Consider the following 25,671-nt stretch of genomic DNA (forward strand, 5'->3'; position numbering starts at 1 on the left):
TAGAGCTACTACACACGACTTCAAATTAATGACGATAATTTACTGTGATCAATACCCAGTGCGGCAATTTGAGGTAAAATGTTCTGGTTGACATGTATTTTGGCAGTAACACCAAGCATTTTCCCAAGGGAAGAGTTCGTCGGATGATCTCTCTTAATTGTTACATGTGTGCCATCTGGGCTCAATTTTCCCAACACTTCTCTTCTACTAGGCCTCTTAGTATTCCAACAGTCTAAATTTCAAAAATGATTCCTATACAATATCATTTGCTTTTCAGCTTATGAGCAATTGTCAAATTTTGAATTTTAAAACAAGTTGATTCTTTTAGGGGTGGGGGGTTCATCGTATTTTATTTTCTAGAATTAGCTTTTAAACCGTGAATAATATAGATATAAAAGTTTTACTGACAGATTATTTATTGGTTGCTTATATGCCGTTCTATCAGCCGTAGACCCAATGATCAAGTAGAATTATCAGATTCCTCTTTGTTCATGCCTTTGTCTGCATGCTTGGAATTTGGATGCATTTTCAAATCAAAGGGGAGCTAAAATCTGAGCAGCTCACCACTACTAGCTCAGCTTGCTGGTAGACACCATCCCTGAACTTGAGGATGACCATCCTAAATCAGAGCAGGCAAACGTTTAGTCCACTCTGAAGAATGTCGGCCCAAATCGTGCGATCTTGTCTGCCTATGCGAATAGGCCCCTAGGGCTAGGTCAACCTTGCAAGTCGAACCTTCCATCGCCTCAATTCTCTAACTCATCCCATGTTCTTTGTTGTGGTCTTAGCTTTGACCTATGCCTGAAACAATGCAGGGAAACCCTGCACTAGCCCTGTAGCCCATATGGCATCACAACAACGACAACGAGAATATCCGGTGCTCTGGTACTCTAGAAGCTAGGCGCTTGGCAAGTGTATAAAAATCGTGTCCCAAAATTCCCCCAAATTTCTTTTTGTAATGTTGGGCAAGAGATAGTATACTGTTAATAAGAAAAGATAAAAGCTTACAGAGAAGTTGTCTTCATCATTTCTCGTTATTTCCATGGTAAAATTTTGCGATATATTATTGTGTCGTACAACATTAATTGTATTCGGAGTTCTTTACTAGTGTGAACCATAGATGACACTTACACCTTAAATCGTTTCTTTTAGATTGTTTATTGACATCTAGTATAGTTTTTCAGGATGTCAAAGGTATCTTGCCTCTTCCATTGTCTCAAGGATTAAAAAAAAAACTTATTTCACATGTCTTAATCATCTCCCCTCATAGCAGGTACAATAGCAGACTACAAGTTAGCTATAAACATATTTTAAAGAGATAAAAGATGAGAGAGAATAGCAGCGGGCTACAGATCTGTAGCCAGCTGCAGTATGGACTTCAAGACACAATATGTGTATGACAGATGGGACCATATATTAATAGCGTAGTAAGTTACTATTGTATGAATTAGCTATTAAATTAGCTATAAATATCTTACATGATCCAGCAACGAGCCAGGCACCAAATCAAATCATGTGAGATGAAAAACGATCACGAGAGGCCAAGGGATGGTCGGTCGGCTGGAACGCGCCGAAAGGATGAGCAGCCAAGGCAGCCCAACTTTTCAGGGATCATTTCCCAACATGAAAACCGGTGTCCAAACCCCAAAGTCCAAGGCAGGAGCAGAAGCCTTGCCTGGCCACATTCCAGCAATCCAATCTCACCCCAAATCTTGCCCAAAAAAATTTTGTAGCAAGTGACAGCAGCATTGGCCACCGGCCATTGCATAGTTGCAAACCACACAACCAGCTCACACATCCATGGTTAGCAAACATATACTACCATAGCATATCTGCTTCAATTAACCTGGTCCCAAGAACTTGGTTATTTAGTTGAAATGGTAAGTAAAAATCATAGATTAGTGAGAGATGACCGAGGTTTGACCGGTCAAACCCATAGATGAAATCGGGTCAAACCGGTCAAACATGTAGATTTTGTAGGGTGATGGGGAAGGGGAATGAGGATATCATGGGCACATGCCGGTGTTCATGGGAAACAACAAACCGGTTTTGATTAAGCTGATCGAGCTAAGAGGATAATAATCACGCAACAAAAATAATAAAGGGAGTTAGCCCCACGAATGCACATACAACCAAGTGAGGGATAAACCAAAATGCTACATGAACATACATTGATTTCTTGCTATGCATGGTACATAAGTAGCAAAACATCCTTTGTTGTAATGGCAAATTTTGGAACGAAGACAAACAAACATAAGTTACGCATACATACATAGCTTGGTGTCCAGTATTTGTCAAATTATTTCGAGAGAAAATATTTGTCAAAATTCATCATGCAAGCTCATTTTTTGTACTGCTCAGACTTTTTTTTTCAAGTAAACACACCGTTTCCACGAAAATTATGAGACAATCCCAGCTAACCACTATGGCTAAAATCCCTTATGGCTTGTCCGTGCCGTACCGTGAAAATCATACCACTTTTTCGCAGTATGTTCTTCAATTGTCACCGTGTGAGTAGGGTCCTTCTAGATTTTGCTTGATTCTCTATTTATCTTCTTATCTTTATCAGTGATAGGATAGACAGGGATGTGGAACGACGTAGAGTGGACATGGTTGTAATGGATATGGTGGAGAAGAAGACTTTGTCAATTATGATTGTATTTCTTTTTGGTATGGTATTATTTTACTTGTTCATGTTTTCCTTTATATAAGTCAGGTATAAGATGTCTTTGTGGGCGTCTTTGTTAAAAAATATATTAGTGGTCTTTGCACTAAAATATTCTCACAAACAAGTTACAAACAAGATATTTTTTCAGTTTAGTTATGATTCCATATGAAGATTGAGATTGAACCAAAACACGCTGCATCATTATTTGTGAAAGCATATATTTTGCTTCCTTTTGGTGCATGTGATTTCCATCTGATTCCTACAGAAACTGAACCGGTTAAAAAATTATTTGCTTCTTTGGAGCATGGTCGAAACCTTAAAAGTTTGATCCAATCTTATTCTGAACATCATCAAATATTTATGTTTCGAAAGAATAAAAAGTAGTAAAAAAAACTACCACAATCTCCGTCCCAAGAAGATTTATGTATTTATCTGAATGCATAGATAGAAATATCTTTTTTTAACAGAACTGGTTTTCTTTTTCATTTTTTGTTTTGAACATTGACACAAACTTTGATGTATGTGTTTCATCGTTACTTTTTCTTTCTAGTTACTCCTCCACTTCCATATTTTCTAGTGTTTTGGACATAAACTTATTTACCAATAAATAATTAATGCATGTATTATATACGCTCTTCGTTTTAAATTATTTGCCGTTCTAGCTTTGTCCTAAGTTAATTATGACTGTTTTAACCATTAATTTTTAAAAAAATCTGTTTAGTTTAATCACATATGAATTATGAAAATATTTTTATAGTGAATAAATACATAAATCTTATTAAGTTAAACTATATGAGTTTTTAGGAATGGATGGCAAAAATTAAAATGTTTGACTTCAGACAAAAGTAGTTTGAAATAGGAGTACCTTTAAAATCAACATTTCTCTTATGTTGGTCTAATACATTCACAAATCTCTTCAACAATAGAAATTTTCATCCAACTCAAAAAACGCATCAACGAAGGAAACATGGAACTTGAGGGACTGTAGATGTATAAAACATTAAAATTACAACCAAATGAACGTGTTTTATGACAAATCTATTATTATCATTTTCATGTATCAAATTATATACATATTTTAACGTACTACTTCCTCCATTTTACAATCTAAGTCATTCTAATATTTTTCACATTCATATTGATGTTAATGAATCTAGATAGATATGTATATCTAGATTGATTAACATCAATTAATATGAATATGAGAAATGCTAGAATGACTTACATTGTGAGATGGAGGGAGTAACAATTTAGGAGCTTGAAATTTCACCGTACTTATTGTAGGAATGTCATCTAATTATCTAAAATAAATTGCAGGACATCATTTTTTTTTCTCTTCTAAAGAATGGAGGTAGTAGTGCAGCTGTCAGCCTGTCACCACAAGGTGCACAACCACGGAAGCTTTGGTCCCTCGACGATCGAATGGATCGGATAGAGCAGATCGACGGATGATATCTCGGTGGCATCGAACTCCATAATTTTGTCCCCCCATCAAGGCCAACCCACACGGACCCGATCGATCGCCGCACCACCCACACATCTTTTATACGTACATTTCTCGGTGCGCGTCCATGGACTCCGTCTCGTCCGTCCCTTCCTGCCGCCTCCCTCTTGCCCCAAGTTTCCTCCTCCTTTTCTCCCTCTCTCTCGAGCTGCTTCTCCAATGCCACTGCTGCCACCTTGTGCTTTGGGATGCTTGAGGTGCATGTGGGCCTCGCGTTTTCTTTTTTTTTTTCTTTTGTTTTTACCTCGTTGCAAACAGCGATCGAAGTTGTATTGTACTGTACGTGTCTAGCAATTACTCGTCGTGTGCTGCTACTTTACACTCTTTTACTAGTCGTGTCAAGTGTAAGCTCGTGTGGAACTGTATTCTGTAGTGTGTTAAACAATGTTGGGAGAGGATTGAGAAAGATCTTGTCAAACGGAGGTACGTGCAAAGGAAGTACAGGAATGTGACAAGTGGCAGAGATGTGCCGACATGTAAGTACTCTCTCTTTTTATTTAAATGTAGAAAAAACTGCAAAAGCCACATATAAATCATTTGAAGTTTGCTATTCTACCCCATAAATCATTTTATTGTAAGTACCCACCCAGCTACTCAGGTTTACTGTAAAACCATCACCAGTGTGCACATCAATTAACATGTTTTCATAATGTGTAAGCCGTCAATGTCTTTGTCAGGGCTATAGATACCACATACCTAATAGTAGTTGACTAAATCTCGGCAGGACCCACCACATACCATGTCTTATACGGAAACAATCTTCGGATATGGATGGAGTTCCAGATAAGGAAAGACAACTAGAGTTCTACATGGAAACGACAAGAACTACTCGGATTGTATCCATATTGGTTTCCCTAATTCTACTTGGACAAGGGGACACCTATGGGTATAAATACAAGGCCCCCTAGGAGAAGAGGGGATACGGACAACACGGAACAACAGAAGCCACAACATACAAGCCAACATACGCCAAGACAAGACGCCGGATATCGACTTTAGAGATAGGCATAGCTAGTCCCCTGCGGTGCCTACGGATACCGTCAGGAGAGATATAGCGCTGTCTCTGATCTCGCCGGATGCGGATTCGAGGAGAAAGGCTACCCTGTTGTCGACTACGAGTTAGAACTTCAGACCGCTATATCGACAACAGTTAGATAGGCTACCCCAAATATTGTACTGGTGTGATTATAGTGAATATGAGCAACGACCGGCTTCAGCCAACAGGTGTAGGGTTATTACCTGACAATTCAGGGGCCCGAACCTGTATAAAATCATCATCTCTGTCTCTTTTACTACAATCTCGCATATATCCTAGTATCAACGATCCCCATACTATGCAAATACCGGAATCGCGACATCAAACGTCGACAGTGGCGCGCCAGGTAGGGGGATTTTGGTGCTTAAGGTTTTAGACGAGATGGGTCTAAGAGATGGATTCTCCAACAACAAGCTACTCGACGACTTCGGCTATGGAGAGATCTAACCTGACCAGAGTACGTGCTTCGATGAGATCGGAACCATCGTTGTCAACAATTCGATCTCTTGAGATCGACCAACCTTCAAGACGTCATCGCCGTGGAGGGTATCGGTTCAAAGTTGTCAACCGTGAGGCCTTGCCCGGATCGACTACCTCTGAACCAACATCCACCGCCAAAAAGTTCGACGAATTACCATCGTCGGGTATTGACGACATCCGAGATCAGTCTGACGGTTAGCCTATTCTGAGAATCGACGAGGTGTCCTCATCGGGATTCAGATACATTGGCCTACATCAGATCGGAGTCAATTACCCGTCGTCCAACCTGTCAACGAAGACCGACGACCTACCTCATAGCCCCAGCCATGGCTGGACTACTCGAGAAAAGGTTATTAACGGATAATTCCTCGCAAACGTCGGCGGCTTGATCACCCGACATGATTGCGAACGGACATCCGGATATGCTATAAGTTGGGTATGTGAGTCATGCTGGCCACATGAGATGCACATATAATAAACCAACTCTAGCGCCCCCATTGGTGTTCGAGAGATGATTCTACTAGCTCGCTGGTTCTCGAACCAGTAAATCGTAGCAATCTCTCGCACCACAACTTCCATTGGTGTTCGAGAGATAATTCTACTCGCTCGCTGGTTCTCAAACCGGTAAATCGTAGCAATCTCTCGCACTGCAACTTCCATTGGTGTTCGAGAGATAATTCTACTCGCTCGCTGGTTCTCAAACCAGTAAATCGTAGCAATCTCTCGCACCGCAACCTCCATTGGTGTTTGAGAGATAATTCTACCCGCTCGCTGGTTCTCAAACCAGTAAATCGTAGCAATCTCTCGCACCGCAACCTTCATTGGTATTCGAGAGATAATTCTACTCGCTCACTGGTTCTCAAACCAGTAAATTGTAGCAATCTCTCGCGCCTTAACTTTAGATGGTCGAGGTACAACTACGGCAATAGCGTAGCGGTCCTCGCACCATGACTTCAGATGACTTCGGATGGTTGAGGAACAGCTACGACTGGTCTTCGACCGGCAGCGTAGCGGTCCTCGTACCACGACTCCAAAGTGGTCGAGAGACACCTACTCAATGGTTCTCAACCAGTCAATCGTAGCGATCTCTCGTACATTTACTTCTAGTGGTCGAGTTACGACTACTACCTGGTTCTCAATCAGCGGTGTAGCGATTCTCCCACTATTTCCACTTTAAGTGGTCGAGTTACGACTACTACCTGGTTCTCGACCAGCGGTGTAGCGATTCTCCCACTATTTCTACTTCAATGGTCGAGTTACGACTATTACCTGGTTCTCGACCAGAGGTGTAGCGATTCTCCCACTTCCTCTACTCTAACAAAGTTGATATCAGGTACACAATATTGCTAAGTGTTTTACCCAGAGATCCCTTACCACGACGACACCTGGAGTTGAAACCAATCCTACTGTCCCTTTACGCCGTCCTGACAAGGCCTCTGAGGAACCTAAGGGAACTTCGGCTGGGGACGCCCAGAGCGGATAAGGCCTTGTCAGATCATGTAGAGACAAACGACCATGTAAGACCTGGTCATGTAAGAGTTCTCGCCGTGCGTATTAACCAAGCCATGTAATCGAAAATTGAGTTTTCCAACTTCACGACTGGGGGCTAGGGTCAGTGCTTTTTCAACCAAGGCAGGTCAAGGGTCCAAGAGCCTTATCCTCCGAGAACGATTCTCCGACGACAAGGCTAGGGGCTAGGGAGAGTGTATGACTCAACAAACTGACTGATCGAAGTCGGTAAAAGAGAAGACGCTCATATACAAAACATTGGTCTGTAAATTTAATTCATTTTCAGTTTTCCATACATATGATAACATGCCACCCTTTGAGCATTCGCTTGGGGGCTATTTCTATCTAATATTCTTTTCTGAGTGATGATTTCAGGAAAATTCTATTCGACATTGTCGAAGACTCCATGTCTCTATGGTTCTACACCAAGATCGACTAAGGCGAGTACGACAAATATTGACAAGGCTTCGTCGCAGATTCTATGCCTTCTCGATCGCTCGAGAACAATTGGTGGATCTCGACAAGGAATACGGAATGAAAAGATGGTGTACCCGCCGAGAAAAAATTTCTTGACTTCAATCCAAATTCTCGATTACAGCAAGACGGGAGACTTAGTCGTATGCTCTGCACTTTCTTGGTTGACGTCGGAGATTGACTCAGACAAACCCTATAGGTGCCCGCATGAGGCTGATAAGGGAAGTCTAACGCTATCTCTGAACTCACTGAGAACGGTTACGTGAGCTCGATAACAGTTACTCCAACGTCTGCGGTTGAGAATATGAATTTATTCATTTGCATTGAAGTCGGGGGCTACTGTCAGGGTTATGGATACCACATACCTAATGGTGGTTAACTAAATCTCGGCAGGACCCACCATATACCATGTCTTATACGGAAACAACCTTCGGATATGGATGGAGTTCTGGATAAGGAAAGACAACTAGAGTTCTACATGGAAATGACAAGGACTACTCGGATTGTATCCATATTGGTTTCCCTAGTTCTACTTGGACAAGGGGACACCTATGGGTATAAATACAAGGCCCCCTAGGAGGAGAGGGGATACGGACAACACGGAACAACAGAAGCCACAACATACAAGCCAACATACGCCAAGACAAGATGCTGGATATTGACTTCAGAGATAGGCATGGCTAGTCCCCTGTGGTGCCTACGGATACCGTTAGGAGAGATATAGCGCTGTCTCTGATCTCGCCGGATGCGGATTCGAGGAGGAAGGCTACCCTGTTGTCGACTACGAGTCAGAACTTCAGACCGCTATATCGACAACAGTTAGATAGGCTACCCCAAATATTGTACTGGTGTGATTATGGTGAATAAGAGCAACGACCGGCTTCGGCCAACAGGAGTAGGGTTATTACCTGACAATTCAGGGGCCCGAACCTGTATAAAAATCCTCGTCTCTGTCTCTTTTACTACAATCTCGCATATATCCTAGTACCAACGATCCCCATACTATACAAATACTGGAATCGCGACATCAAACGTCGACAGTGTTCTTTACCAAAATTGAATACTTCCACAGTATAGTCTTGATACTTTTTTTGAGATTAAAAAAAGAATTGCTGATGAGAGCTTAAATATTGTCACATTGAGTTTCGCTACACGCAAAAAAAAAATCAATCAAACATAAAAAATAAGTCTAATGCAAGCACCTAGATAAGATTGACTCTACTAACTTATGATGTGGTGACCCTATGATCCTGTTGCTAGTCAAGAGTGAGAGGGTTGTGGGCGATATATATGGAGGTGATCAGCAGGGTCATCAAGGTTTACAAATCGAGGAAAGCGGTGAAAAGAAAACCGATTGGCTTTTGATAGGACTTTTGCACGGTGATCGTATTTACGACTTGTTATTTCAATGGTAGATGACATATATATCGACAACAATAAATATTTATGTTGATTTTGTCGAACTTAAGATATATCGGTCCAATTTCTCGAAGATGCTAATAGGATAAGGTGTGCATGTATACGTGTTTATGATAAGTGTACGCATGTGTATACTATGTTTTAAAAGAATAAAATTTTGCACATTGATATCTATATTTTGTGGCCGGTTTCCAACGGACCAAGAGAATAAACTACCACTGCGAGGTTATCTTAAAAAAAACAGACAATTCTGGAATGAATGAAAAATGGAAAATAACTTAAAAATTCTCTCCATTTTTCTTGCGTGCCTTGTTCTTTTATCAAACGTCCAATTTTTGCAAAAAAAAAAATCTATATATGAATTTCTTAGACCAAAGTTTTATATCTATTTTTCAACTTCATTATATTTACTTGATTCGTTTATACCCTCATACAATTATCATAAAACATTCGGCTATCAGCCGTTCAGGATAGAGAACAACCCCTTCGAATCAGAAGATTTATGTAGAAATTTTATAGGATTTAAATCATATAGTAAATTTCCTTATTTGGTCCTTTGTGCCCAAAAGCTGATCACCATAACCGAAAGCTCATGCATGCGCCCGGGATATATCTCCTCTCTCTCACGAGCCATAATTAGCACCGGGATGGAGCAATTGACTTGAGCATGGATCCTCCTGCTTGCTCCGTTTCATGGCACATCCCCTTTATCTGAATCTTCCAGCACTACACAACAGCCACAACCACACGATGAGATGCACACTTGGAATATACTCCCTTCGTATTTTAATGTATGACGCTGTTGACTTTTCGACCAACGTTTGACCATTTATTTTATTCAAAAATTTTGTGCAAATATGAAAATATTTATGTCATGCTTAAAGAACATTTGATGATGAATAAGTCACAATAAAATAAATAATAATTACATAAATTTTTTGAATAAAACGAATGGTCAAACGTTGGATAAAAAGTCAACGACGTCATACATTAAAATATGGAGGTAGTATATACTATCACGTGTTGACCGTTTGATGCCCTGATATGTACAAGTACTATACTAAAAGACACCACTCAAATTCACTATATGTGTGTGTATAGCCCCCACAAATTAAATTTTGTTTCCAAAGAGTTTGAACCAATTTGATCCCGGGAAACAGGCTTGAATGGAGGGCTCAAATCATGAGCCAAATCCCTCATTTCATGGATCATTGGGTAGTGCACCAAAAATGTTCAGTGTGGCACTTGCTATTTTGCTTTGTACAAAGGCTTATTATACCCATCTACTTAAGGAAAGAACATGGCTTAATGATCACATTGCCATCATAAAGCTGGCTAAGAACATTTGGAATCTTGATAAGTGATTTTTCTGGTTCTCCTAAAAAAGGCCTACCTATAGCCAGGTAGAACAAGATAGCCTTTCTCTTAGCCTTTTCTCTCTTTTTTTCTACTTTAATTTGTATTCCCGATAGGGCCGCCCTCAAAAGAGATTAACTACACAATTTTTTTTGAGTGAAAAATAGAAATATTTTTTAGGTTAACTACACAATTGTTATATGCACACACGCTAACCTTCACAAAGATTGATTTTGTTTATTTTTGTATAGGCATGAGTTCATCCTCAAGGGATCAAATTGTGTTAGTACCGTTTTTACATGTTAACAATACCCCTACTACAAACAAAGATGAGATAAAAGGGTACTAATAATCCACTTACAAGGCTTGTTATAAAAGTTAAACATGTTTGTAATAAAAGTTATACTTGATATAGCGGAACAACGACTAACATTATTCTAGATCGCTTCAATCATTAATCATCTAAGACAATACCAGATGATGACATAAGAACACACGATATTGTTTATGATGATCAGCAAAAGCCTATGCCTCGGGGCTCTGACTATAGGCGCTCCTACCCACAACATAGCATATAGATTCTACGAACCCATTGCATCGCCGCTACCATCTCCATTCATGTCTATGTTACATTTTAGTTGATATGGTTAATTGTGGTGTCCCCTTTTTATTTAAGGATTGTCGGATTATATAGAGTTCAACTCTAACTACATCCTTACCATATATTCAAATCTAGATCCAACTGTAACTAAATTGGACTAGTATATTTACCACCTATTTTAACAATGTTGAAGTATAAGAGAATTGTCCTTCCATTCATACGTATTAGTTTAATGTATTTTCTGAACTAACTGATACGTTAAATTCAAATTCTAGTGGGCGCTATTACACAAAAAAAAAGTTATTGAGAATTCACGAAGTATATTCTTGTACTATCAATAGTAGAAGAGAACAAAATTTACATGTACTAAATATAATAAAACCCAAAACTTATTTTTAAAGTTATTATTTTATTGAAGTAAGTTTAGATCATCCAAAAACTTATTTTCAAATATAAACTTTTTTTTTCTGCATCACCATGCCTGACGTGGCGAGACAACAATGTCATGTCATGAAGAGTGGTGTGCTTGTGGTTGTCCTGTCACGTTGCCCACAACAATCTAGCTGGAATGACGTACAATATTGTCATGCCAAGGCTGCTTTTGGGACGCAAAACGGAGCACACATAATTACATGATTAATTAAGTATTAGCTATTTTTTTTAAAAAAAAGATTAATTTAATTTTTTAAGCAACTTTCGTATATTTTTTTTTTTAAAAAACACACCGTTTAACAGTTTAAAAAGCGTACGTGTGGAAAACGAGGGAGAAGTGTTGGGAAAAAAACACACCCTTATTGTGATATGGAGTATTGTCCTATCATACCCAGATATATTAGACTAAATGTTCAGATTTAGAAATAAATCTTTTGGGTGTCTATTTTTGAAATTAAAATTACAAAAGTTCAAAAAATAAAAATAAAAATCTTGAGCAGCTGCCATCAAGTGTTTCAATCTGACTAACCCTCCCATGAAGTATAATCATGTAGTATTATTAAATCCACAAACTGTGACAAATGCTATAATTAATGATTCGTAGAGTCGACAATACCGATGCTTGTTATGAGCATGTCGCGGCTGCAACTTTATTCAACGTTATTCTCATGTGCAAGGAGACAGCAAAAGGTTCACAACTGTGAATATTTTTGGAGACAAAACATGTAAGAAAGCCTGCCACACACTAGCCATCTTGCGGCCGGGTATATTCACCTGCATGTACTGCTACTTTCTTCGTTGTCTATCATATTCCTCACGAATTCCGAGCTAACCCAATTGCATGAACATCACTGAACATTGTCGATATAATTAATCGCACAAGGCGGAAATGTTTCGATCGGCAAGAGTTGAGGAAATTGTACATCGATCGGTAAGATATAATTAATCACACATCTCACTAGATCGTGCCATTCTTGAGAAATTAGCATACGAGAGGATACTGGATACCATACCCTTTACTGAAGCAGAGCGCCAAAGCCTGTGCTACAATCGACAATCGTTGTAGCAGCCGAAGCAAAATACCCCAGTAGGACCACCACTCTCGCCGGCAAATCCATCGACCAGAAGACGTACGTACCCATGCCCCGTGCACGTGTAACAACGTGTGTGCCCAAACAGTCAAACACAGCCAGGCAGTCCCTGCAGCTAGCTGCCAGCTCGGTTTCTAACGGTGTGCCTTCTGCTCATATTTAAGGGTGTAAGTGATCAAAATAAACTTTTTATTTACGATTTACTTTGATCTTTAAGTGAGTTCGTTGCTCTCTTAATTTTATAAAAAGAAAATCTAATACGGATGGGACGGGCAGATTACGCCTAGAGAGTAGAGACGCTACGGCACGAAATGGTGGCTGTGTCTTGTTGTACCGCGCGGCCACCATATATCGTCCGTCGAAACTCGCACACGCAGTGACGCAGCCACGCACGCTGCAGCGGCCGTGGAGGCGCGGGGGCGCAGATAGCTAGCGGTCGCGCGAGCCGATGAATTGAACGGGAAACCTCACTCCCCCAAGGCACCAACTCCCTGCCTGCGCGGAGGCTGAGCAGCGGCGACGGACACCGGCATCGGCACCGGCGGAGTTGGTTGTTTGGAATTGTTTGGCAGCTTTTTTGGTTGCCCTGTCGGCACCGTGCGTGCCACGGGAAGGAGGCGTCCGTCCGCTCGCTGCGCGCTTTGATGATCTTCTTGCCGGCCGCCTGCCGAGATTCCTACGTGCGTGCGTGCGTGGAGCTTAGTTGTCCACCGTATTAGAGCAGGTACAATAGCCGACTATAACCATATATCGAGAAGAAAAAAGATGAGAGAGAAGAAAGCAGGCTATAAATTTGTAGCCGGCTGCAACACAGACTCCAAGATATTTTGTGTGTATGAGAGGTGGGATCGGATATTAAGAGCAAGCTTAGGTAGTGTTTGGTTGGAGGGACTAAAGTGGGGCTAAACTTTAGTCCCTCTCACAAAAACATAAGTCCATAGGGACTTATACTTTTGTGAGAGGGACTAAATTTAGTCCCTAGTTCCCAAACACCCCCTTAATAGTATAGCCAACTACTAGCTCCAATTCATTTATAGCCAATCTAATAGTTCATTCATTCAATAGTTATATACTACATTATTAATATCTGGTCCCACCTATCATACACACACTGCGTCTTGGAGTCCGTGCTACAGCTGACTATAAATCTATAGCCCGCTGCTCTTCTCTCTCCTCATTTATCTTCTTAAAATATGTTTGCAGCTGGCTTATAGCCTGCTATTGTACCTGCTCTAATGACGTAGTATATTTTTATAGTTAACTATTATATGAATGGGCTATTAGATTGGCTATAGATGTTTTGGAGCCAATAATTGGCTATACTATTGACCTTGCTCTTAGGCGCAGACAAAACATGCGCGAGGCAAAGCTGCGTGTCAATATAACAGCGATTTTATGTCAATATAACAGCGATTTTATTCTCTGTAAACAACAACGGTCACTATATGTTGGTTGCTGCTCCTGTCAATATTGTCACCATGGTTTAGTATGTCACAGTACGTGTAGCAGGGGTAGAATATTATGCTACATTGATATTTAGGATAGTCTAGAATGAGATGGGATGGGATGAACTTAGGGGTGTTTAAGTTGACGGGTGAGTGTGGGTTGGTCTTAGGAGAGGAATATTCCTCTCAGATCCAGGACCAATCGATCCGGGAAAAATAGTCGGACGAACTCGTCCCACCTAGGACGAGTGCACGGTGTCAGCTCGTCCGTGACTGCTGTCGCTTGTCCACGCCTCGCCTCACCTCCGCGTCCGCCTCCGCCTCTAGGACCGGCCGTCGCTCGTCCGCGTCTCGCCTCGCCTCCGCGGCCGGTCTCGGAGATCCGCGACCGCCGCCGCCTCTGGGACCAGCCGCCACCTCGTCTGCAACCGCCTCCGCTGCCGCCGCTCGTCCGCTGGGAACCAGACGGAAAGCTGTCCATCTCATCTCAACTCAATTTCTTCTATCAAACAAAAAAACTATAACCATCCCATTTTAAAAAAAAAACTAGGATAGGTCTAACTCATTTCATTTTATCCCCGAACCAAACACACGCTGGGATTCCTTTTGAGGAAAAAGAAATCAGCGGCATGTCAGCTTTGATGGTATTGTTTACAACACTGTTGTGGGTAATTTAAAATTTTGGCTTGACGTGTCAGGAGGCTCCTGGCATCCAAATACATGCGTCGTCTGAAATATCAAAATTCAGCCCCCAGCAGCTCGTAGTGGAGTGAACGAGTGATGTGGAACAGGTAGGGCACGCGAAGAGGATGTTTGGTTGATGCCAATGCTTGATACAACTAATTTTAGGTAAGTTATTTTCACTTTGAGCTGGAGATTTTTTTTACTTTTGTGGTCTTTTGAACTAACCTCAACAAATTTTATCTATCTACATCTAAATTGTCATACGACGAAGAAATAATCTTACATATAACGACGAGAGTTCGTTGACGAGTAAAAACCAACGTAATCGAGATCGTTGATATATTTGAGAAAAGAGTCAGGTGTTCTAAAGTAAAAACAAAAGAAGTAAGTTTACCGGATCGAAAGTAAAAATATTGATTAAAGGGTGGTTTAAAATAAAACATCGATAATAAAAGATAATCTAAAATAAAAAGTTTTAATTAAAAACCCCTAAACATTGAGATAAGAATTGATTTTGAGAGGCCGTTGGTGATATTCTTAGTGAGAGAACCTTTTCGATTTCGATCTCCATCGATCATTTCGGTTCAGGTTTTCGTTCTACTGTGCCGAGTTGCCGACCCCTCCCCAGGAGGAGAAAATTGAGTCCCGAATTTCTTTTCAATCACAAACCATTTTTTTTTTCCGTTTCCTTGGATACATGCTCATGTCGGGGTGCGTGCAGCGTCCACATGATGTGTATAAATAATCACCCGCACATATGCCCACACCCTCCCACCTTCCCCACCCTCATTGGCTCCCCCGCCTGCCTCCCCTTCTCCATCCACCAACTCGCCGCACACTCAACCCCGCCTCGCCGCCGCACACCACCCACCGGCGAAGAGAAGAAGTCGTGGTTTTTCTTGGCTGCAAGATGATAACGGGGGCGGACTTCTACCACGTGATGACGGCGATGGTGCCGCTGTACGTGGCGATGATCCTGGCGTACGGGTCGGTGAAGTGGTGGCGCATCTTCACGCCCGACCAGTGCTCCGGGATCAACCGCTTCGTGGCGCTCTTCGCCGTCCCGCTCCTCTCCTTCCACTTCATCTCCACCAACAACCCCTACACCATGAACCTCCGCTTCATCGCCGCCGACACCCTGCAGAAGCTCATCGTCCTCGCGCTCCTCACCCTGTGGAGCCACCTCTCCCGCCGCGGCTCCCTCGAGTGGACCATCACCCTCTTCTCCCTCTCCACGCTGCCCAACACGCTCGTCATGGGGATCCCGCTGCTGAAGGGGATGTACGGGGAGTTCTCCGGTAGCCTCATGGTGCAGATCGTGGTGCTCCAGTGCATCATCTGGTACACGCTGATGCTCTTCATGTTCGAGTACCGCGGCGCCAGGATCCTCATCACCGAGCAGTTCCCGGACACCGCGGGCGCCATCGCGTCCATCGTCGTGGACGCCGACGTCGTGTCGCTCGACGGGCGGAGGGACATGATCGAGACGGAGGCCGAGGTGAAGGAGGACGGCAAGATACACGTCACCGTGCGCCGCTCCAACGCGTCGCGCTCCGACGTCTACTCGCGGCGCTCCATGGGGTTCTCCAGCACCACGCCGCGGCCGAGCAACCTCACCAACGCTGAGATCTACTCGCTGCAGTCGTCGCGCAACCCGACGCCGCGGGGCTCCAGCTTCAACCACACCGACTTCTACTCCATGGTCGGGCGCAGCTCCAACTTCGCCGCCGGGGACGCGTTCGGGGTGCGCACCGGCGCCACGCCGCGGCCGTCCAACTACGAGGAGGACGCGGCGGCGCCCAACAAGGCCGGCAGCAAGTACGGGCAGTACCCGGCCCCCAACCCGGCCATGGCGGCGCCGCCCAAGCCCAAGAAGGCGGCCAACGGCCAGGCCAAGGGCGAGGACGGCAAAGACCTCCACATGTTCGTCTGGAGCTCCAGCGCGTCGCCCGTGTCCGACGTCTTCGGCAACGGCGCCGAGTACAACGACGCCGCCGCCGTCAAGGAGGTCCGCATGGCCGTCGCCTCGCCGCGCAAAGGTACACCGGACACCACCCTCCTCACACCCGCATTTCGTGGTCGCACATGGCGGCGAGCTTACCATGCTCTGTTCTTGCTACTTTGCCTAATCGATCGGCAGCGGACGGCGTGGAGAGGGACGACTTCAGCTTCGGGAACAGAGGCGTCTCCGAGAGGGACGCGGAGGCCGGCGACGAGAAGAGCGTGGCGGCGGCGGTGTCGGGCGAGCATGGCAAGCCTGGCTTGACGCCGGCGCCGACGGCGATGCCGCCGACGAGCGTGATGACGCGGCTCATCCTGATCATGGTGTGGCGCAAGCTCATCCGCAACCCCAACACCTACTCCAGCCTCATCGGCCTCATCTGGTCGCTCGTCTGCTTCCGGTAATCACCCACACACACGCTCACGCTCATCGCCGGACGCCGGCGAGGTTAGCCATGGTTAAACTAAACGCGTTCCCGTTTCTTGGCGCGCAGGTGGAACTTCGAGATGCCGGCGATCATCCTGAAATCCATCTCCATCCTCTCCGACGCCGGCCTCGGCATGGCCATGTTCAGCCTCGGTTCGTTCTCCTCCTCACCTCACCTCACCTCCCCCACCAACCGATCGATCGAACAGTTCTTGCAACTTACCAAACACAAACACGCTTCTCCACGCGCAGGGCTGTTCATGGCGCTGCAGCCGCGGATCATCGCGTGCGGGAACAAGGTGGCGACGTTCGCCATGGCGGTGCGGTTCCTGACCGGCCCGGCCGTCATGGCCGCCGCCTCCATCGCCGTCGGCCTCCGCGGCACGCTCCTCCACGTCGCCATCGTGCAGGTACAGTACTACTCCTAAACACCAAACCAATCCCTGAATCCCCTCACCAACCGAACCAAACCGCACAGCTCCGGCGCCGGCAGACCGGCCACTGACAAGAACCACCTTTCAAAAAGATGGGAAAAAAAAACAGCGGCGCCTGTGCCGGCAAAGTAGTACAGCGAGCGCTTTCGCTTTTAGACAAAACAAAAGCTCGCTCGCCTTTCCAGTTCGCTCGAGCTCTCGAGCTCGCCACTGACTTTTTTTTTCTTTTTTCTTTTTGGCAATCCTCCTCTGCAGGCAGCGTTGCCACAGGGCATTGTCCCCTTCGTCTTCGCCAAGGAGTACAGCGTGCACCCCGACATTCTCAGCACGGCGTAAGTCCATCTCTCTCTCGCTCGCCAAATATTCTCTCATTTTCTCTCGGTGGTTTTTGTCTCACCTGCCGTTGGTTTGTGTGTGCAGGGTCATCTTTGGCATGCTCATCGCGCTGCCCATCACGCTGGTGTACTACATCCTGCTGGGGCTGTGACTGTGAACAACCACCACCAAGAACAGCATGTTTTTGCAGGGGAGGGTCGTCATGTTTGCAGCGAGTGCCGGGACAGAGGAGAAGACAAAGGGCTGCATGCATGCATCACGCTGCAGTCACCCACCAGTTCACCATGGAGGAGGAGGAGCAAGAAGCCAAGCAACCAAGCAGCAATGCAGTGCAGCAGCTGGGTTTTCATTAGAGTTTTTTTAGGTGTAGAGATCGATGGATGGGAGTATGGATAATTGTTTTAGGGCAGAGAGTTCCAAAAATTGCAGGCATGTGCAAAGGCTTTGGAGGGAGGGGAGGGGGAGGGGACAGGGTTCAGGTTTTTAGTACAGGGCCTGGGGGTTTATAGGGGAGTGAGAATGTGAGATGCATCGCTTGGCTGGGTTGGCTGGCCTTGTGGTGAAATGGGTGTGTGTCACTTTGGTGGAAAAAAAACAAATGGTTTAGTAGAGCTCTTGTTCATCCTAGGGTATAGTAGTACTTTGGCATGGCACAATGCTTCGGCTTTGATTAGCAAGATTAATCAATAATACTAGTAATAGCTAAGTGACATGGTTCTAAGCAATGCTTTACAAATGACTTGTTTCCTCCGTCCCATTATAAATCGAAGCAATGGATAGGGTTCAAAAATTTCACAGAAACAAGTTCACTTCATCTTAGGAATCAGATAAAAATACCCACATTTTTAAAGGAGCCCTCGAGTGTGCTCCATCATAATATACTCACATTAGACAGTAGTGACTGTTAACCTTTTTCACTAATTCGTTTTCTGCGTCATCTTCAGGGGCCCAAGTAGGCGACTGTGCTTGAATATTTTGTGGATAGTGAAAGAAAGCGAACTAGAACATGATATGTGGAGTTTCATGCATGTTAAATGTCTCATGATATGTGGAGTACACTACAAACTGGATTACACGTCATTAAGATTGTAACACTTAGGTTAACATCATCGGAAGCAGACAAACTAAAACAGATGGGATTCTCCTTTAATTTGCATGTATTCCTGGGTGGAAATTACTGGTCCAAATTGCGGCTAGCCACATGCTTAATCAATCTGAGGCCATTAATAGGCCGGACCCTCACATTCTTCCTACTACTAACAGTTGCTCATCACCTGATAAGACATGCCGGGTGCAGTAGACTGAGGCCAAAATTAGTATATTCATGACCCAATGCTAACGTGTGTGCTTGGAATGGTGACGTGAGGAAAAAAAATCATTAAGAACAAAGACAAAATTTAAATAATTTTTTTTGCCAGCATTGAACTAATCCATTTGTCCCAAAGTATAAGAAGTTTTAATTGTATGGAACATATCCTAAAACTATGAATCTGGACATGTTATATGTCCAGATTCATGGTACTGGAGTGTGTCCCAACCAACCAAAACTTTTTTATATTTTAAGACGGTTGGAGTAACTTATATAAAAAAAAACTGTGAAATTCATGTGTTTAAAAGATCAAAGGTGGTGATCAAACCAAAAATATCAGTCACTCAAATGGTTCACAATCTTTTGGCGATTTTATTTAAGTAACTGAATTAAGCTCGGGAACCTATCACCTATCCTATACAAGACTTCACATGTACACATCATGCACGCCAACTATTCTCTGTTAAAAAATATAAGGGATTTTAATTGGATGGAACACATTATAGTACTATAAATCTGGATAAACTCCTGTGTCCATTTCGTAGTACTAAAATGTATCGCATCCAACCAAAGTTCCTAATATTCTAGGACGGAGGGAGTAACAAATATCATAAAATTATGATAGATTTAGTCTTAAAACCATTAGAATTTTTTTTGCTACTGCTAAAATATAAAAAATAGCATGGTGGCTCGTGCAGATTGTGCGGCTAGCATCATTATATTTTCTCTCATAAAATAGCATATATGTTTTCTCAATGTATTATTCAAATATATTAAAATAACAACATAATTTTAAATTTTGTACTGACTTTATGAAACTACTATTGTGTAATATTCATATTGTATTTTATATAGGTGTTAGTTATCAATTATTTTTAATATCAAATTTTAGTTTTTTGTAAATTATATTCCTAATATATGGACTATAGGCTCGTCTTTCTATATTTCTTTTTTTAATTCCGAATTTTTGTTATCTGTAAATTGTATTTCTATTTAGACTCTAGACTCTTCTTTCAATATTATTTATTTTTAAGTCTGAATTTTTATTATTTCTATTTGTATTTCTATGTGGACTCTAAACTTATCTTTCAATATTCTTTAATTTTTGATTTCGAATTTCAATTACTTCTAAAATGTATTCCTATATTGACTTTAGACTCTTCTTCCCATTTTTTTTAATTTCGAATTTCAGTTACTTCTAAATTGTATTCCTATATTGACTTTAGACTCTTCTTTCATATTTTTTTAATTTCAAATTTTAGTTATTCGTAAATTGTATTTTTATACGAACTCTAAACTCTACTTTTAATTTTATTATGTTTATTTCAAATTTTAGTTATTAGTTTTAAATTCCTATATGGACTCTATACTCTACTTCTAATATTCCTTATTTTTAATTATGAATTTCTATTATTTCTGGATTGTATTTCTATATGGACTCTATACTCTACTTCTAATATTCATTATTTTTAATTTCGAATTTCTATTATTTCTTAATTGTTTTTTTATATGGACTCTAGTTTCCTCTTCTAATACTCCTTATTTTTAATTCCGAATTTCAACTATTTCTAAATTGTATTTCTATATGGACTCTGTTTTTCTTTTTCTCCGATTAATATGAGAATTTCTAGACCGTGAGAGCGAACGTGGAGGCTCCTTTTTCTATTCTTTTAATAAGTTGATAGATTTGAAGTTAGATCTTTACCCATAAGTGTAACACCATTGAAAGTATTCATATTTTTATAAGTTTTCTTGTGACATTTTTTTGGTTTATGTGCACGCAAAGATTGTGTGCACGAGATATGTTTCCCACTTGGAGAATCTAACACTCACTCCACTCATCCCATACATATCAATGCAAACAAAAAGACTAAAAATACTCCCACTTTATCAAATACAATACAATTATTTCTCTTTTTATCTACCTCCAATACATTTATCATCTATTTTTATAAGTTTCGATGTAATGATTATTTAAAAATAAGCTTATTTTAGATAAACGGGAGAGACAAAAGATAAATTTATTCCGAGACATGGGAAGCAACTTACATATTAATTTCTTCGTTCTCGTCAGGAAGCCCTGAGCCCCTGATCAACGTGACAATATGCTCTCAGAGCAGCAAAAGAGAAAATTCAATCTAAAAGGAGAGAAAAAAAATGACTTACATTATGGTGAACTGATGCCTCAGTGTGCCGACAGGTGAACCTACTGAAATGCTGATAGACTATGACCAAATCGTTGAAGCATCAAATGTTTTACTAAAGTTAAGTCCCCATCTACATTTTAAAAAGGAAATCTTCAATAATGTTTGTATTGGATTATTATATGCCCAACACTAGGTGGAAAATTAGATCGGCAAATGCATGACTGTACCAATCAATTCATTTTAAAAGAACTTTCAAAGGAAATGATTGATATACATTGCATACAGACACGCGCAAAAAAACACAATTATTGAATCCATTCAAGGCTCTGTCTATGCACCAATATATAAAAACGCAATGAACTTTGGATGCGTAACATTATCACCCAACAAAAAACCTGTGCAATCACTCCATGCTACTGTGTTACTACATATGGGTTTTATTCATTAACCATGCTAAGATTAAAGCTGTGTGATGCTGATCTAACAGAGTTGGATACATCATCATCATCAATCAGATACATTGTCACACTAGCTAGTTTTTCACACGAGTCAACTCAATTTAATTATGTAGGATACGACTCGATATTTGGTTTTCATAAGAAAAAATAATTCAAGACTTGTTCACCGTGTGTACGTAGCAATTTTAGGGCTGTAGAACGCTTGTGGCCCCCACATTCGGTCCATGGCCACTTCACGGTAATGTGGGATTTGATGTGGACCGGTCTCCAGCGACAAGCCGGACCCTTTGCATCACCATGGCGTTGAGCCGTTGAGAGCTATCTCCTTATTGGGCTCCCTATGCTTCCCTTTGCCTTGGTGTCCTCCTAATCTTCTCTTAATTAAACCATTCTTTATTTTCTCTTTCTTATTATTTATTCCTCTTTTACTTCCTTTTTCGTGGATGAGCACTTCAAATAGTTCACCCCTATCATTATAAGCTGTTAACATTGCATCATGCAAGAATGGCATCCTGACCCAATTAAAGTGTGACATGTGTGATCCATATATAAGCACTGTGTGGGGATGTTTAGTATCACATTGCTACATTGCTAGTTTAACAAGGGTAAAACCAATCTATAAATACTTATCTCTTTAACTATATTATTTCCGGGTTAACCCTTTTACATGAAGCGGTGACGAAAATGTAAGTGGAGTAGTATATGTAAGGGGTTAATTGGATCCATGCCACTGCAAATATGGCATATTAGAAAAACTAGCTGGGTGGCCCGCGCAATTGCGCAGCTAGCATCCATATAAAATTATCTATTTTTAATATGATTTTACTTAAAATTTATTAAATAGTTATCTCGTTATCTTAAGACTTTGAAATACCAAACCTTATCATCCCCGTGTTTCTAATTTTATAGTTTTTAAAAGTCACCCATTCTTTATTTATTGGTTTGATTTACCATTGTTTCTATTCATTTTCCTTGAAACCTTTAAAATTTTGATCTTATAATTTTTAGAGTTAATTGTCTCATTGGATTTTGTTTTTATAATTTTTAGAAGTCCCATCAAATACTGCCACTATACTCCTCTACGACCCGTCTGTCGTCCCATCTCTTTATTGTTATTGGGATTTTAATAATCGAACATAATTATTGTTTGGGTTTATTCTTTTACTTTCTAGATGTCCCGCAAAACAAAGTGGCTTTGCCACTGTACTCTTACTCTTTTACATCTCGCTATCTACCTCTCCTCTTTATTGTCATTGAGATTTTAAAATCAAACATGATTATCATTGAGGTTTTTTTTTTAGTTTTTAGAAGCCCCGAACCTTTAAAAATCGGACCTTAAAGTTTTTATAGTTTATTGTCTCGATGGGTTTTATTTTTATAATTTTAGAAGTCTCATCAAACGCTACCACTATACTCCTTTATGGTCCGCCTGCTGTCTCCTCTCTTTATTATCATTAGAATTTTAAAAATTGAACATAGTTATTGTTAGGGTTCATTTCTTTTACTTTCTTAAAGTCCCGCCAAACCATTAGCAGCTTTGCCACAGTACTTTTCTACGGCTCGCCCGCTGTCTCCCTCATTATTGTCATTTCTTTTACTTTCTTAAAGTCCCGCCAAACCGTTAGCAGCTTTCCCACAGTACTCTTCTGCGGCTCGCCCGCTGTCGCCCGCTGGTTATCATTATTTTTTTTTTACTTTTTGGAAGTCCCGAACCTTTAAAAATTGGACCTTATAGTTTTTAGAGTTTATTGCCTCTTATAGTTTTTAGAGTTTATTGCCTCATTGGGTTTCATTTTTATAATTTTTAGAAGTCTCGTCAAACGCATCACTATAGTAATGTACGACTCGTCTGCTGCTTCATCATTGAGATTTTAAGAATCAAACATAATTATAGTTTGGGTTCATTTTTTTTACTTCTAGAAGTCGACGTCTCGCCAAACCATCAGTGGCTTTACCGCTGTACTCCCCTACGGCTCGCCCACTGCCTCCCCTCTTTAATGTCATTGAGATTTAATCAAACATAATTATCATTGGGGGTTATTTTTTACTTTTTAGAAGTCCTTCCAACCACTGTCAGCTTATTGCTTAACGACATGTCCATCATCTCTCCTTTTAATCGTTATTGGGATTTTATTAACAGTTTCTAGATGTCCCATCAGCAATCACAACTCAACTCCTTTACAAATATGTTGCTTCTCTAGTCTTTATTGTCATTTGTCATACGTGTTCTAGATGAAATTTTTGTTTGAAAATTTCATATTTTCATTCCAATATTTTTATATAAATTATATTCCAACTTAAAATCTTATAATATTTTTTTCTATTTTCAGAATTTATTTTTTTATTTGGAATTTTAATTAATCTCTTCATGTGTTCTAGATGGTCTCCTCTTTCAATAGTCTTTATTTTTTATTACGAATTTAAGTTATTTATAAATTGTATTCCTAGTTGAACTCTTATTTTATTTTTCTAATTTCAGAATTTGTTTATTTGTTATTTCGAATTTTAATTAATCTCGTACTGTGTTCTATATGGACTATTCTTTTTATATTTCTTATTTTTTATTTCTAATTTCAGTTGTTTTAAAATTGTATTCCTATTCGAACTCTCTCTTTTATTTTTCTAATTTCGGATTTTATTTTATTTTTTATTTCGAATTTTAATAAATCTCATATTGTGTTCTTATATGGAATATTTTTTCAATATTTCTTATTTTTATTCCGAATTCCGATTACTTTTAAGTTGTATTTATATTTGGACTCTTCTTTTCTTTTTTTTCTTCTAATTTTGGATTTTATTTTATTTTTATCTCTAATTTTAATTAATCTCGTGACTCTTATTCAATGTTGCTCATTTTTAATTCCGAATTTTAGATATTTCTGAATTGTATTCCTACATGGACTCTATTTTTCTTTTTTTCGATTAATTTGGGAATTTCTAGCCTCCACAGCGAACGTGGTGTCTCCTTTCAAGGCTGTTTTAATAATATAATACATGCCACTACTATTCACGATATCGGCTACGTGCTACTAAAATTTAGGAAAATTGGAACCATGCCACTGCCGTCCAATTTTCTGTCAACCTCCGTCTAATCCCTACTGTTAAATGTCACTTTTGCCCCTCCCCTTCCATCTCTCTTCTTCCGCTCTCCCGGCGGAGAGACGAGATAGGTGTCGGGCGTCGGCAGCACCAGCGATGAAGCTCGGGGCCGATGGCGGTGGAGCTCGAGGCCCAACGCATCCTCCATCGGCAGCCCGGAGCTGTCCTTCGACCCTCCTCCATCGCCATAGACAACGCCGGTGACCCTCCTCGCCAGATCTGGGCAGAGGCGGTGCGGCTCGCAGATGACCACGACGAGGACAACAACGGCGGTGGCGGCTTCCAAGCTCTCCCGCGCAGATGAGGTCGATGACGGTGGCGGCGGTGGCTCCTGAGCTTCCCGCCGCAGATAGGGTCGAAGACGACGGTGTCGATGGCAGTGGCTCCCAAGGCCTCCCACCGCGGAGGTGGTCAACGATGGTGGTGGAGAGAAAGGAAGTCCCGAGGACTCCCACCGCAGAGATGGTCGACGACGGCGACTGCATCTCGACCTCCTTGTAGTTGTCGTCGGAGTCTAAAGCAGCCGTCGCGTGAGCCCGAGGTGGCCGCCGGGATGTCGCCCTCGTCATCGGAGCACTCGATCTCGTCCTCCTCTGTTAGCCCGAGACCACCATCTACGGTGGTGGAGAGAGGAAGGGGAAAGAAAAGAGAGGGGAGGGAGGTGGGAGATGGAACTGACAGCTATGTCCCACTTGCAGTTGGGGCTTACGGATTTTTTGATGGAAAACATAATGGAGTGGCACGGTTCCAATTTTCCTAAT

The 25,671-nt window shown here is 41.6% G+C and overlaps 2 protein-coding genes across 2 annotated transcripts; one reads left to right on the plus strand and one right to left on the minus strand.

Moving 5' to 3' along the window:
• The first annotated feature begins 15,456 nt into the window (after positions 1-15,456).
• LOC127776007 (probable auxin efflux carrier component 1c) lies at positions 15,457-18,180 on the plus strand. Its single transcript, XM_052302331.1, has 6 exons — positions 15,457-16,738; positions 16,840-17,101; positions 17,195-17,280; positions 17,380-17,537; positions 17,817-17,893; positions 17,982-18,180. The coding sequence occupies exons 1-6, from the start codon at positions 15,457-15,459 to the stop codon at positions 18,046-18,048; spliced, it is 1,932 nt and encodes a 643-aa protein (XP_052158291.1). The 3' UTR covers positions 18,049-18,180.
• Positions 18,181-24,912: 6,732 nt separating this feature from the next.
• Positions 24,913-25,395, minus strand: LOC127776016 (uncharacterized). Its single transcript, XM_052302339.1, has one exon. It carries the CDS (start codon positions 25,393-25,395, stop codon positions 24,913-24,915), a length of 483 nt encoding a protein of 160 aa, XP_052158299.1.
• Positions 25,396-25,671: the final 276 nt, after the last annotated feature.

This window comes from Oryza glaberrima, chromosome 6 (genome assembly GCF_000147395.1).
Source record: "Oryza glaberrima chromosome 6, OglaRS2, whole genome shotgun sequence".
Taxonomy (NCBI): domain Eukaryota; kingdom Viridiplantae; phylum Streptophyta; class Magnoliopsida; order Poales; family Poaceae; genus Oryza; species Oryza glaberrima.